General features: G+C 44.9%; 1 protein-coding gene across 1 annotated transcript in view; it reads right to left on the reverse strand.

Moving 5' to 3' along the window:
- Kif13a (kinesin family member 13A) overlaps window positions 1-15,881 on the reverse strand; it is a 173,737-nt gene that overhangs the window by 24,610 nt on the left and 133,246 nt on the right. The window contains 9 exon segments of the mRNA XM_026402179.2: window positions 1,215-1,314; window positions 2,891-2,929; window positions 6,607-6,753; window positions 6,923-7,055; window positions 8,342-8,493; window positions 10,840-11,013; window positions 11,826-11,987; window positions 14,453-14,602; window positions 15,310-15,450. Coding sequence (XP_026257964.2) covers window positions 1,215-1,314; window positions 2,891-2,929; window positions 6,607-6,753; window positions 6,923-7,055; window positions 8,342-8,493; window positions 10,840-11,013; window positions 11,826-11,987; window positions 14,453-14,602; window positions 15,310-15,450 — 1,198 coding nt within the window.

Below are 15,881 nucleotides of genomic sequence, written 5' to 3' on the forward strand. Positions count from 1 at the left end.
GAAATATGGGAACGCCTTCAAAAGACAAGTCTTAGCTTCCTAATCTGTCAAACAGTGGTGACTCAGGTCAGTGTGTGTCATGACCTTGCTGAAGTGATCAAATGAAATAATGGATGTGGCATATAAAGCTAGATACCATCTTATAAAGACAGTCAATTTAAGGACATCATAAACTATGCTTTGTAAAATTGTGTATGTTTGTGCGTGTGTGTGTGTATGCGCACGTGCATGCGCGCACTGGATATTGGATTGAACTTGGGGGCGTTCACCACTTAGCAACATCCCCAGCCCCTTTTATTTTGAGACAAGGCCTCGCTAAGTTGCTGAGGGTAAAACTTTTTTCTCTTCCTTCCTGCTTATTATGAAAAGGGATTTTATTTGCTCTACTTTGGAACGCTTTTGCCATGATTCAATTCTGGGGCTCCCCAGGTGTAGTCAACGTGAGTTTTCACAAGTGGGCTGAGCACATTCCCCACCAGACACCACGAGCTGAGCCAAGATGTCTCCTGAGAGAACTTTGGCTGACTTCTGTATAAAATGGATTAACATTCAAGATGTGTGCGTTGGTGCTGGGTCAACCTCAACACGTAGACCATGAAGTCGGAGGGAGAGACTAAGGATTTTAGGAGCATATTTCTATTCCAGAATCCAAGTGGTGTGGTCAGCCAAAGCAAGCTGCAGGGAGCACCGTGACCCAGCTGAGGTCAAGGCTACTGCCCACCAGGAGCCTGGTGCCAACCAGCATGGTCTCAGAACCTTCAAGCTGCTGTGAACCCTTGACTCTGGCACCTGGCACACCTCATTCTGCTATATTGAGATCCATCACATTTTTGTTCATCGAAGCCAGATGCGAGGGGCTGGGGTTGTGGCTCAGTGGTAGAGCACTTTCCTAATGTGTGAGGCACTGGGTTCGATCCTCAGCACTGCAGATAAATAAATAAAATAAAGGTCCATCAACAACTTAAAAAGACCCCAATGTGAGTTTGACCTTTAATGTGACAATTTTATGACAAAGCTCAGAGATTTATGAAAACATCTTACTTTCAGATTCAGAGCCTTTGTAAACCAACAACATATAATGAGATTCACAAGGATCTGTGTGTCTGTTTCAAGTTCAGAAAACAAAGATTCTTCTGTCTAATCAAGGGAAGAACACAACCTGCTGCCGCTGCTCACAAGCACAGAAGCTCGTCCCGGGAGTTAATCGCACGTACCTTTCTTATTGCTGACTTTTTTAATCTGCTCATCTAAGTATTCTCGTCGTTTGATGAGTGCATCTGACCACCTCTCTCGGACGCAGTTTAAGTCTTCTTCCTGATAAGACGGAGGAAAGTATCTCCTATACAGTGCGTAGAACACCGTTTCTTTCTTTTTAAAAAGATGTTCAAATTGATCAGGAAACTTTTCATTAGGAAAAGGTCATTGAACATCGCTGGGCGATTAATAGGCAAGAAAGCAAAGAGGCCTCAGTAACACCGCATGCGGATCAAGGATGTCGGGATACAGAAATCAGAGCCCTGGATCTCCAAGAGGATAATGGTATAGAAAGCAAGATAAGCTCAAACCATACCAGCCGCTGAATGATTTTTATACTATGTGTGTGTGTGTGTGTGTGTGTGTGCATTTAAATGGTAGCTATTCACTGACAGATGTGCAATTGAAAGCAGAAGGATACCATGAACAGAGCTCAAATCACATAACACCAAGTGGAAAGGAAAATGTCAGGCATTTTCATAGTTCATAGTTCCATGGTCTAATAACATTTGTTTTCTGAAATGCAAACAGGGAACCTTTTGAAGTTGCTGCACAGACCTCATGTCCAACCTCCACCATGAGTCTAACCAAGGTTCTTCCATGCAAAAACCCAACATGCATTCAGCCATGCTTGAAGAAATCCCCGAAGCGGCTGTCGGCCTTCGCTGGGACCAACGCGGCAGGAAGCGCGGAAAAAGCCACAAGACGTTAGTCAACGGCACTGCTGAGGTCCAAGGGGACACTGACATTGCCCGAAAAGTTTGCTTTGCCTTTTTTTCTTTCTTTATGAAATTAAGAGTAGGGGGAAAAACCCATCAATTCTATTTAAAATGCTATTGGACTGGCCTGTTTTAATATAACTCTTAAGATATTACATTAGGAGGAGACTCTTGGGGTCTCCGAAGCTTTTCCCACAATGCACCCATAATTGACATACAGAAAGGCACACTGCATAAATACCCTCTTAACTTGTGTAGAAAAGTACAAACTGGGAATCAATCCCCAAAACCTTCACCTAGGTGTGCTACTTTGATCCTGACCACACTAACTGACTTTTCTGATATGGAGCCAGTTAGTGCTTGCTTTGCATGTGAATATATTTTTTGTGCATTTCCAAAAGAAAAAGCTGAGATTCAAATCCTATAGGTTGTGAAAAAACTAAGCTTAACCCTAATATGAAGAGAAAACTGGCTAAACAAAATGAAATGCATGAATGTCTCCCATTTTTCTAGCCAGTGAAGTCTTTTTAAAAGTAAAGTGGCTTATTAGAAAAATGCTGGTTCCTTGGATGTGGGAAGCACAGTGCATTTCAGCCTAGGAAAGACTACACTATGGATGGAGAACTGCAGGTCTTTTTAAGTGATAATGGTCTTGCCTAGCAGGGCTTTATAAGCTAGTGATTCCAGATGGCAGAGCACCAAATACAGTATTGGGTTTCAAATTTTGAATTAACAGGGAAAATAAGAGGAAACAGGACCGCACCCCTGATTACATAGAAAGCAAATATAAAGCAAGTGAAAAACTGCAATTTCTGGCTCCCTGGTCCTCCTTCCTCCTCCCTGGCTTCCACTTTGCAAATGCTGGCAATTAGCAATAGCTGTGCCCCATGCCACAGGATTGACAGCAGTAGCAATACCTGGTAACTATCCATATCATCACCATCCTCATCATCTCTCTGGTAGGAAAAAAATAAACACAAAGGACATGCATTTTGTTTCTCAAACAGCACACAGGGAAAATAATTCTTAGAGCTTAACATACATATTATAATGGACAGCTCACACAACGTCAGCACAACAGAACATTTCATTGAATCTCAAAAAGGGTTATGGATTTAATTCACTTGTCTAAAATTTGAAGGATTCTCCCCGCCACCTCCCGAAGTCCTGGGGATGGAACCCAGGGCCTCACACATGCTAGGGAAGCACTGAGCGACATCACTAGTCCTTTTTAAAAATTTGAAACAGATTCTCACTAAATTGACCAGGCTGGCCTCCAACTTGCAGTCTTCCTGCCTCAGCCTCCCAGGTAACTGGGATTATAGGTGTGTGCTATCACACCTGGCTTCTAGAGAGTTTTTAAAATATAGAGCAGTTATTTAAAAACAGAACTCTCTCTGATGGAGATGGAAGCCAACACCATTGGGCCAGGCCTCATACCAAAGGACAGGTAATATGTATTTACGGCTAGGCTAACCGAGATCTGGGGGGGGCGGAGGGAGACGGAATTGAAAATCCGTGAGGGACTTGAGAGATTCTTTGTGCCAATCTTGGTTTTGGTCAGGAAGAAACTAAGACCTGTAGGATGAGATGAATTAATCCTGGAAGCCAGGCTGGAAGCTGGGCCTGTCTCCAACCTCAGTGGTCTTTCCTGCACCCACCCTTACATGGATAAAAACAAAGTACCAAGGTACAAACACAGGTTTTTGTTTGTTTTATTTTATTTTGGTGCTGGGCATTGAACCCAGAGACACTTTACCACTAAGCTACAACTCTAGCCCTTCTTGATTTTTTTTTATTTTGAGACAGAATCTTGCTAAATTGCTAAAGCTGGCCTTGAACTTGTGACCCTCCTGCCTCAGCCTCCCAAGCAGCTGGGATAACAGGTGTCCACCACCATGTCCAGCAACAAAGAAGTTTTGATTAAGACAATTTTCCTGAGAAACAAGATCATAAAAACCCAATTTATAACGAAATGCTTTTCATTAATAGAAGAGATATTAACCTAAAAGTGTTTTTAAAAAGTTAGAATGATATTCACATTTATACTTCAAAATACACTACACTTTTTTTTTGAAGGTCTAGTAACCATCATTACCAGTTATATGACTACCTTATTAAATGTAAGCCTAATCTTGAAAAAATTTACCTTAAACTGATGTTGTGTTTGTGTGAGTGTGTGTGGTGTTGGGGATTGAACTCTGAGCCCTGCCCACACTAGGCAAGCATTCCACCATTGTGCCACATTCCAACCCTTTTTTAAAATTTTTGCTTTCAGACAAGGCCTCACTAAGTTGCCCAGGATGACCTTGAACTTGCACTCATTGGGCCTTAGTCTCCCCGAGTCAATGGGGTGACAGGAGCACTCCACCACACTTGGGGAGTGTAAGCTAAGGAGGGACTTCCCTCATCTGAAAACAGGCCAGAGTTTTCGTGATGTGACGCCACTGGGAAATGAGTACACTCTGTACTGGCTCCTGGCTCCTGAATAAGAATTATGAAATACTATGTCCACAAAAGTTAGTAGCCATGACCTTGAACATGGCAGCAAAGGGAAAAATAGCCTGCAAAGTGACTACACTTTTCATTAATAGAAGAGATATTCACCTAAACATCATGACAGTTTGGCTGGGTGCAGTGGTGAACAACTATAAACTTGACTAGGGAGGCTGAGGCAAGAGGATCACAAGTTCAAGGCCAGCCTCAGCAACTTGGTGAGACCCTAAGCAACTTACTGACAGCCTGCTTCAAAATAAATAACAAAAGGGCTGGGGATGTGGCTCAGTGGATTCAATCCTTGGTATCAAAAAAAAAAAAAAAAAAAAAATTTAAAACCAGTCACCAGCATAGCTGGTGCTATGCTTTTTGTGTGTGTGAATATGTGTTTCTGGGGAAGGAACACAGGGCCCCAGACAGGCTAAGCACACACTGCATCATTGAGGTATACCCCAGCCCTGGTATTATATTCTTCAAGAGAATACAGCTGAGTGTGGTGGGTGTATGTCTGTAAATCCCAGCAGCTTGGGAGGCTGAGGCAGGAGGATCACAAGTTCAAAGCCAGCCTCAGCAAAAGTGAGGTGTTAGGCATCTCAATAAGACCCTGTCTCTAAATTAAAAAATACAAAATAGGGCTAGGGATGTGGCTCAGAGGTTAGGTGTCCCCGAGTTTAATCACTAGTACCTACCCTCCACCACCTCCCCCCCAAAAAGAGAACAGAGCACTGAGAAAAGGCTAATGGTTTAGAGTTCACATTTTGATTAAAAAAAAAAAAAAGTCAGTTTTAACTCAAGAGGTTGAGCCATTCTAAAACATGCAGATAACCAATCCTTACAATCTCCCTGAAATGGGGACACTCAGCCAGTTGAAGATCCATGTTTTGTAAGGTCACAGTTTAAGACACACAAACTCAAGGGTTCATCTAATATCTGAGATTTATTAAGCCACAAAGTTTTACTGCGGAAACAGACCTCAGAGAGTTATCGTCTTCACCATCTGGAACAAGGGGGAAAAAACCCTCAGTTTTAAATTATCTGGCGAAGGCGACGACTTGGCAGAGCTGGAGAGATGACCAGCCTGGTCTCCTGACCCCCAGGTCTCTGCTCACCTCTACCAAGCCCTGCAGTGGCCCCCGGAGTTGACGACCAGCTGAGGGACTGAGCTGGGATGAGGCTCCTTCAGTCCACCTCCCTGCCCAGGCCAGCGGAGGTCGGGGGAAGCCGCCCCACAGAGCCTCACCCTCTACCCTGGAGCAGCACATCGCACTCGGGACTGGAAGGACGAGGGAAGGCGGGGTCTGGAGACGCCATCCCTTCTTAAAGCCCCAGAGTCTGTGCCCTGATTTTGGGCTTTCAGAAAAATCTGTCTAAATGCCACGAAGCCAAAAGGGTCTGAGAGGGGAGATGAAGCATTCGCAGGCGGCAGGGCTCCGGCTCCGGCTCCAGACAGACGATGAGCCGGGAGCACACGCCCTCCGTCAGGCCACACAGGGGCAAGTCCCCCTTTGAAACTTATTCTTGGGGATGAACGAAGAGGGTTTGCCTGGCAACATGAAGACCGATTCTTTGAAGTTTTCATCTTTTTTATTTTTAAGTGAGAGCATAAGATTTGGGAAATGGAGATTTAATGGACAAAAATGGTCACGAGGACAGCTTTATAATTTAAAAAAAGGAGTAAAGCTTTAAAAGAACTGGCTCATTCTGAAAGTGCACGGTGGCAAATATGCCATTAAAGTGGATCAGGCCAGGCAGTGACCTCAAATGTCCAACATATTTTGGGCCAGATATGAAATAAACCTGCCTAAAGTAAATGACTACTATAGCATTCATATGTGTGTTTATAAATAGGTTATTATTAATTAGCAATAAGCAAACACAGTATTTTAAATCTAGGGAAACAGGCAAGGGGTGGAAATGTGAATTGGGAGAAGATATGTGATTAACAAGTTCCATTAGATTCCCAAGCAGGTCCTCATCAGAGAGCATTAACTTCTTTACTTCTGCACAATCTAAGTCCTTTGCCTCAGTGCTGGGGATCCAAACTCGGTCTCATGCATAGGGGGCAAGCACTCTGCCACTGAGCCACAACCCCTACCCCGATCTTTGTTAAATACCATTTCACATCTGTGTGTCTTACCTGGTAACTGTCCAGCCCTCTTTGGAGTTTGGTGGACCTGGCAGTTACGCAGCCAATGGATACCGACAAGATGGCTTCAACCATGAGCGGCAATGTCCCCGAATGCTGAACGGGTTTCACTGTGACTTGCACTCTCCGGGAGTGACCCTGCAGAGGTGTGGTGGTGGTGGGGGGGGGAAGACAGGCATGGGGATGGGGAGGCACAGGAGAAGGAATAAGGGAAGGGAAAGTATTGGAGAACAGAGAGATGAATAATTAGAAAGTTCCCAGAAACCGTGGGAGAGTGGAAACCCGGATCGAGCAACACGCTTAGTACCTGTCTGAGCTGGAAGACGCCCCCCGTGTTGACATCTTTAGCCTGATGAAGCTCCACGGCAGCATATTCCCCTAACTCATTCAGTTCTAATATGGAGATCCACATCTCTATTCTTCGAGTTACTTCATTCCACCTGCAAAACGACCCAACAAGAAACAGTGCCATTGACCAGTATTAGTCACGGAGCAAGCCACCAGTCACTGTGCACGCCCCACGTGCTGGGCACCGTGCCACGGCCATCACATAGGTGATCTCCTATGGGCTTGCATGTAATGAGACAGAACTTACCTTCAGTGACACGCCCAGATCTCCAGCACAGAGCTGAAGAGTTTGGGCAAATGCACACACCTGTGGACCCCTCCCACCACTACCTTAGAGTTTGCTCATGTTGCTCCCCGTTCAGTCCCCTGAACCTGTGGCATGAGGCCACCCTCTCAGCTGAGTTCTTCCAATTCCAGAACTTCACATAAACGAGATCACACCACATGGACTCTTTTGGGTCTGGCTTCTCTGGTTTCATAAAATGATTTTTGATATCCAAATGGATATAAATAGTTCTTTCCTTAATGCTGAGTAAGACTCTATTGTATTTGTTTACCAATTCACCCACTGAAGGACATCTGGGTTGTTTGAAACTTCCCCAAGTTTTTTATCCACTATGGATAAAGCTGAAATGAACATTTGTATACACCTCTGTTTATGGACATAGGTTTTCATTTCTCTTGGTTAAATATCTAAATACTTAGTGGTGGGATTGTTGGGTCATAGAAGGAATTGCCAGTTTTCTCCCAGATGGTGGCTTACCTATTAATTTTCATAGTGATATGTTTAGATTGGCACAGCTCTTTTTTTCAAAAATTTTTTAGTTGTTGGTGAACCACTATTTTATTTATTCATTTATATATGGTGCTGAGACTCAAACCCAGTGCCTCCCACATGCCAGGCAAGCACTCTACCACTGAGCCAAATCCAGCCCTTGATGGGCACAGCTTTTAATTTTGATTAAGATCAATGTAAAAAATTTATTCTTCTCTGATTAGCATTTTCTGTGGCCTGAGAATTTGCGACCAACTCAAAATTGTGAAGATGCCCTCCTGCTTTCTTCCATTAGCTTTATAGTCTTGCTTTTGCATTTAAAGCTAGGGATCTATCTCATATTAATCTTTGTGTCCAGTGTGAAGTAAACTCAAGGCTGACTCCTTTTTTGCAGCTGTTGTAGTTGTATCTGTTGAAATAACCACCTTCCCCCTGTGTCTCTCTAGTGCCTGGCTGCTCCTTCAATTATTCTCACGGAGGAAGCAGGCACCGAGACTTTGAGTAACTTGTCCAAGGTGACAACTACAGTCCAGGGGTCACCGTCTGGCTTCTCTCTCACTCATGAAGTGACCCTGTGCTTCCAGCTCACAGCTGACGACGCACCTGTCGTGCAATGTTCTTGTCTTAGCGTGAAGAGAGTCCACTTCCCAGACGGAGCTGCCATTGCCAGCACACCGGTGGCCCCAGACCTCAATTGCCAGCGCTCCATCTGATATGAACTCTAGGAACTCCTCGGTGACAGTCACCACATAGTCCTGGGTAAGAAAGGAGAGCAAGACGGGAGCCATGCATAAGCAGACTGCGAAATCCCTTAGCCTTCAACTGCACACCGATTCAGGCTGGAGGCGTCTATCCTGTTTCTCCCTTATACCCCTCCCTTCTATTTTCTGGGGAAATGATAAAGAAGCACAGAATATTGGATCTGGCAGGAAACTGTGAGGCTATTTAATTCAACTGCTTTCTTTTCTAAGTGAGGAAGCTGAAGAGAAGGACTTATCCAAAGTCAAACTGCTAGCTGGTTTTTGCAGAGCTCAATCTGCATTCTCTTCCTCTTGGTTCCTTCTTGGTTCTGCAGGGCCACTCTGACTTCCAGCTGGCACGGACTCAATCAAAGGATTGCTCCTCACCATGGCTTGGGAGAGTAATAATGGAATTCAATTTTCTACAGTTATCTTCATGACTTATGTATGCTCTTGCCCTTAAGCCCTGCCACCTCGGGTCTGCATTCTAAAGCACACACAGATGACGGTGTGGAAATGGATAGGGAATTGGCTGAGAGATGTGGCAGATCACCCCGAATTATGCAGCAGGCAAAGGAACAGAGCCAATTTTCTCTCCATTAGCATCTCAGAGGAATCCCAAGTGGATACTCTCAGGTGGAGTCACTGTGTGACTGTAATTTATAGAAACAATGTGTTACACTGAGTTATACTATGTTTTCATTTTATTTGGAGACAGACCCAGAATTTTAGAAGGAAAAAAAACTTAAGGTTTCATAGTGCACCTAGGGCTGTGGACATAGTTTATATTAAATAGTCTTTAACCAGGATGCACCTAAAATTCAGACATCATCCTTTTCTACTTCTAAAGAAACCACTTGGTAGATCCAAAGAAACATGAGGAATATTTAAAAGAATGAATGTTCAGAGGGCTGGAGTTGTGGCTCAGCAGTAGAGCATTCGTCTAGCATGTGCGAAGCCCTGGGTTCGATCCTCAGCACCACATAAAGATGAATAAATAAAATAAAGGTATTGTGTCCAACCACAACTAAAAAATAAATATTAAAAAAAAAAGAATATTCAGAGAACAGGCTGAGTATGATGCACACACCTGTAATCCTAATTACTTGAGAGGCTGAGGCAGGAGGATTGCAAGTTAGAGGCCAACCTGGGCACCTTAGTGAGACTCTGTCTCAAAAAATAAATAAATAAAAAGGACTGGGGATGTAGCTTAGTGGTGAAGCATCTCTGGGTTCAATCTCTAGTACAAAAGAAAAAGAATATTCAGAGAATAATAACAAAAGAATGATTGATAAAGATTTGGAGAACAGACTTGCTAAATACCAGTAAAGACATGAAGGCTACATTTAGAAAAAGACTTGACAATCTTTCCCTATGTGAAATTTGATAGGTGGTGATATGCATGTGTTTCCCGAGTGTGGAGCCGGAAAGAACAAGCACAATTATATTGAAAAAGAAAGGGTCTTGAATATCTATTGTCCAGGAAAAGGACGATTTCAGAGAGCATAGAGTTGGTCTTTCAGAAAAAGACCACTGCTGGCAGTGCCTCCCCAAGGTCAGTCACCTGCACTCACCATGAGCTCCCCTGTTCCATTTTATATTTTCTTTAAAAATTCACACAGAACGCTGTGCTTAGAATATCATGCCACATTCAAAAGAATGAGAAGTATCTACAACAACTCACACATCAAGAGGCTCACAATTCTGCAGGGTCTAGTGTGATTCCCATTTTGTAAAATATTTTTAAACCAAATTACATGGGCATGATGTAAAAGTGTACATCTATGTCCATTTATGTGTATATGCACATGTTCATCCTACACAGACGAGAGTTGCAAGGCATAGAAAATATTTTACTAAAATACATTGCAAGGTGCAGTGGCATACATCTGCAGTCTTAGCTACTCGGGAGGCTGATGCAGGAGGATCTCTTGAGCCCAGGAGTTCACGGCTGGCATGGGCAACACAGTGAGACCCTGGCTCAAAAAACCAACATAGAAAACTGCTACGGTAGAAGCAGTAGTCTGTAGAATAAGACTGCAAGTTGAAGTCTTTCAGATTTTGTTTTAAATATTTCTAAATTATTCAAATTTGTAAAAAGTTCATTTTGAAGTTAAAAAGTCCAATAAGATGTTACGTTTAATGAAAACTCTTACAGGGAAACCCTGGAAGTTATGATTGGATTTTATAGCTGCACCTGACTCCATTGCCCAGACATAGTTTGCTTTGTTACTTTGTTTTTCTGCAGTGCTCAACGCTGACCCCAGGGCCTGGAACGCATACAGTGTACAGGTGTACAGCGAGGGCTCTAGCTCCGAGTCACGCCCAGCCCTGGAGCTCATTTTGCAATGGCATCTGTACCTTACAGTGAGAGAAGGTCACTGTGTACTGGGCATCCTTGGACTGTGGGGAAGGCACATCGGGGTCCACCACCGGGGCAGCCACGGCAGACTCACACTGGTCCCAGAAGGTGTACTGACAGAAGACGAAATTGGACAGGCTTAAGGGCAGCCCAGTTGCCTCTTTGATTTTGACCTGAGGAGATTAAAAGATGCAAATATGACTCCTTTAAAGAGAACATTAAGTCACACACTATTGTCTCCAAGTGAAGAGAAGGTGACGAAATGAAGCAGTCATCCATTTGTCATCTGAGAACATTTGACGCTATTTCACTAAGGGTTCTATGTAGAGTGAAATCTGTACCAGAGTTCTCTATCCACAGTGGAAAACCTGGTAACAAGTACACACATCCCTGCAAACCTTCCTACTGACCAAGTTTCTGATACAGATGTGACCTGACTCACTAAGCAGCACACACTCCCCATGAGCCCAACACAGGTGAGCCAACCACACCTGTGGGCTAAACCGACAGAGGACTGAAAATGTTTGAAAAAATACCAAGCCTGTGCAGAACCCCTGGAGATTTCTTTTCTTGTCATCAATTCCTAAACAACACAGTAGAATAGCTCCTTATGTAGCATTTTGCTGTATTACTCAGTGTATGTGATCCAGAGATTAAAGTCTATGAGGGTGCACAGATTATATGCAAATCCTCCTCCATGGTAGATAAGGAGCTGGAGCCTGCGTGGACTTTGGTATCTGTAGTAGTGTGTCCTGGAACCAACTCCCCAGGGGTAGTGAGGGAGGAATACGTGTGCTTTTGGAATTTTATCCAACTGTCTTCAGAAAGCGTGCTATGCTTCTGGAGAAGATGTCGCTCACGGTCCCATCTGTTTTCAGACAATTTAAACTTTATGACTCTGGGTGAAAAATTCTCATAAACTTCTCGACCCTTTGCCCGCACCCCAAAGGTCATCTGTGTGTGCCTCCTGGGCTGCCCCGCTCACCCGGCACGTCAGCTTCTTGACGCGGTGAATGATCTCTCCGCTGCCATCCACGACTTCCAGGCTCCCGCTTTCGCTCGAGTTCTCTGAAGAGTCATCCTCCACCACGCGCTCGGGAACAGCCCCTGTCACCCGCATCACCTCCACATGCAGGCGCCCTGCAACCTGGGGACCGAGTACCGTGAAGTTACAAAGCTTGCCACCGGCTCACTGACATGACTCAGAAACCCACCTACCAATGCCCGGGAACATCTCTGCGGCCCCCACCTGGCCATGTCCAGCGATGGGAAACCCACCATGCCCAGAGCCCGGCGCCTGCAACGTCCTGCCTTACTTTGAGCTAAATTTGCCTCCTCGCGATTTGCCTTTTGGAAACATCCTCAGTCTTACCTTTTTTACTTCAGGTCCACCCAGGAACAACTGGAACTCTCTATGCCCCACGTCTGTTTATACATTTGTGCAGGCATTTATTTGACCAAATGCTTCCAGAACTTGTTTATTTCAAACACCTAAGCTCATGGGACACCAAGATAGAGATACAGGCCCTGCCATGAGGGAACTCCCAGTCACGTGGGAAGAGACAGTGAGAAGTCAAAACCCAATAAGAATACACAGATAGAGGGTAAATATGTCCATTCATGGACTCCACAAGTATTCACTAAGAATGGATGGTGCCAGGGAAGGTGCTAAGCCGTGCTCACAGCCGTAAACCAAAGAGACGTGGCTCCCACACTCGTGGAGCAGAGAACTGTGCAGCTCAGACTGGCCCGAGGGGTGCTGATCCCAGATACACCTGTGTCGGGAAGAACAGCCTGAAGAAAGCCACGCAGATATAAGAACCAGCTCCATTACAGCTGTTTCTCATTCCCCCAGGTGGTGGTAGTTCTTGGATAGGGGCCGGTTCAACAGCGTTCCCCCTGAAGTCGCTGGTAGGGAACTGAACTAGAGCACAAGGAGGATGCTCAAGGGGTGTTCTCAGCGCCCTTCTGCAGCCGGTCACCCTCCAGCGCACAGGTCAGGTCAGAAGGACTGCCCAGGAGGGGGCCATGTCTTCCGTGCTGCCACCTGGGCAGGGAGGGTTATTTGGAAAGGTGGCTCAGACTCAGCTTCAACACGGCCACTGGCACCGAGAATCTGAGAGAAGCTAATTGATGATATTTGACAAGTGAGACAAACAGAAGTGGTCAGGAGGAGGAGACAGGAAACATGATAAATCAGCCAGAAGATAGTGGGTCAGATGGTATTCTTTGATTTTTTTGGGGGGGGGGGAATCTAATACATTTGTAATGTAATTTAAGGGGGATTCATGAAGTATCACAGCCTACCTCAGACCCCAATTTAAGAACCCCTGAGCAAGGGTCTCAGCTATTAGATTCCTTTGCCACATGAGCTGTATAATTTTGGGGTGGGGTGGGGTACTGGGGTGGGAGCCCAGGGCTATTTTACACTGGGCTACATCCTAACCTTTTTATTTTTCATTTTGAGACAAGTTCTTACCATGTTACTGAGGCTGACTTTGAACCTGCCACCTTCCTGCCTCAGACTCTCGAGCCTCTGGGATTATAGGCATGAGCCACTGTGCCCGGAGAGCTATGTATTTTTTTTCCGCCCCCCCCCCAATACAAGGAATTGAACGCAGGGGTGCTTAATAACCGAGCCACATCTCCAGCACTTTTAATTTTTGATTTTTAGACAGGGTCTCTCTAAATTGCTTAGTGCCTCCCTTTTGCTGAGGCTCTTTGACCTCTCAATCCTCCCTCCTCCACCTCTCACGCAGCTGGGATGACAGGTGTGTACCACCACGCCTGGATGGGCTATGCATTTTTTAACATGGGAAAAAAGCAACTCTGGCTATTGGTCCAGAGCCGAATAGGTGGGGGGTTACTACACACAGACGTGGGCCGTGGACCTGCAGCCCACCAGGGCACTCGGGTCTGTTTCCCAGCATGGCTCTGGGAGAACGGCATCTTATCCCCAAGCTGCTCTGAGTCACAACACAACTTGGTACTTCAAATTTGTAGTTATGAAGGACAAGCTAGATAGTAAGGACATTGCTAAGCTAAAAATAAAAAACATCAGCTGATGAAATGATCTTAAAAAAGAAAAGGTTTGAACTTGAACATTTTCCAAAATGTCTTAGGCCTCTAGCAAGCCACTGTATCTAAATAACTGAAATAGGAGGATTCCAAAGGGGGTAACAATGGGTTATTTAAATCTGTTATTTTGAGTATTTTGGGCTTCATAATAATCCTCCTAAGTTATATCATCTTATAATCATCATTTAGGGGTCATGAAGGAACTACAGATATGAGATTGCCTTTTAAAAGGGGAAGTAATACGGGGCATGGAACTGAATCTTGTTGCCAAAAGATTTCCAGTTTAGTTAAACATACACACCACACACACACACACACACACACACACACACACACAGACTTGTGAACCACAAACATCAACTGTGTTATAATTACCTTTTAAGACCATGACGTAATCTTGAGAGTTTCTACTAGTGCCAGCGATTAGCCGAGGAAAGAGCAGGCAGATGGTGTCCTCCTGCCCTGGTTTCTTTATCTACCTCAAGATGGCTTTAGAAGAAGTCAGACCTCTATTTTGAGGCGACCCGTCCTTACCTCCCCCTGCTGGCTGATGATGGGGACTGCGTACTGCAGCTTCACGTCACAGAACAGGCACTCCAGGAACACGTTGGCCACGCCGATCAGGTTGTGGTTCTCCTGGGCTTCGTAAAAAGGGTCCCCTCGCTTCCCGTAGAGCCTCTTGGCCTGAGCAGTAGGGAGGGCAGGCGGTGGGTGGGCAGGAGACAAGACATCAGCTTTGTGTTATTTAAAAACAGCATTGGAAAAAAAAATCATGCTTTAAGGAAGTTTTAGTGGAAACAAAGAAGTAAAAGAAGAATCATGTTCACGTCATACAACAGCATCAGCATGTGAGATGGGCTTCCTTGTTGGGAACTAAGGACCGCATGGAGGATTCTCAGCTGCTGCTCATCTTCTCCTTCACAGCCACCTGCAGGTTCTCCACCCCACACCTCTGCTTTGCCCGTGGTCTTTGCCACGCCTTCTCTTCTATTACTAACCTCCAACACAATGGATTACGTGCACAAAAGTCACTCTCCCAAGCCCACCCAGCCAAGGCCACCCCTAGGGGCACATGCACACACAATGAATGCAAAACCCGTGCTGCCTCTAGACAAACCAATTTTCAGGACACCGAGGCGACAGCACAGGTCCAATTCCGTCCCGTTCACGAGACTTGAAAAGAGACAGTGCCCATCCTGCCATGCTACTGCCGCTACTAAAACTCTTTCAAAATCACTTTTGTTTTTCCCTAGTGTCACGGGTGTGCGTGCCTGTGTGCTTGTGAGCACGTGTATGTGCATGTGTGCACGCAGGTGGGTTTCTGGTGATGACGTCATCTGTGGTCTTGGCGTTTGATGTGACCCAATTTCCTTTATGTGTTGTCCTTTTACCTCAGGGACATTCTCCTTCCATTCTTGATAGAGGTCTCTCATGTCAATTAACTTGTTCTCCAGCTTCTCAATGGTCCACACTTGGGTGCTCTTCCCCTTTCTCCTCACCTGAATAGCAGGCTCACTCACTATCGCACCTCTCTGCAGGACGAAGAAAATCAACAAAATGAACATTGCAGCTTTTTAAAATTGTTAAATCCTACACACACACACACACACACACACACACACACACTCACACTAAAGTAAAGAGTTTGCAGAACACATAAAATGTATACAAAAAAAGATAATATTCTCATCATGCTAAGTGAAATAAGCCAATCCCCCCAAACCAAAAGCCCCATGTTTGCTATGCAGATTCTAATTCACAATTGGGGAGGGGTGCGGTGGGAAAAATAGAGTTACTTTAGGAGTGAGGGGAGGGGAGGGAGTATGGTGGTAGGAAGGACAGTGGACTATGTAACTATATGACTGGTGGGATTCTACATCATGTATAACAAGAACGAGAAATTATACTCCATTACATATGATATATCAAAGTGCATTTTACTGTCATGTATAACTAATTAAAA

Source organism: Urocitellus parryii, chromosome 8 (assembly GCF_045843805.1).
Source record: "Urocitellus parryii isolate mUroPar1 chromosome 8, mUroPar1.hap1, whole genome shotgun sequence".
Lineage (NCBI taxonomy): Eukaryota > Metazoa > Chordata > Mammalia > Rodentia > Sciuridae > Urocitellus > Urocitellus parryii.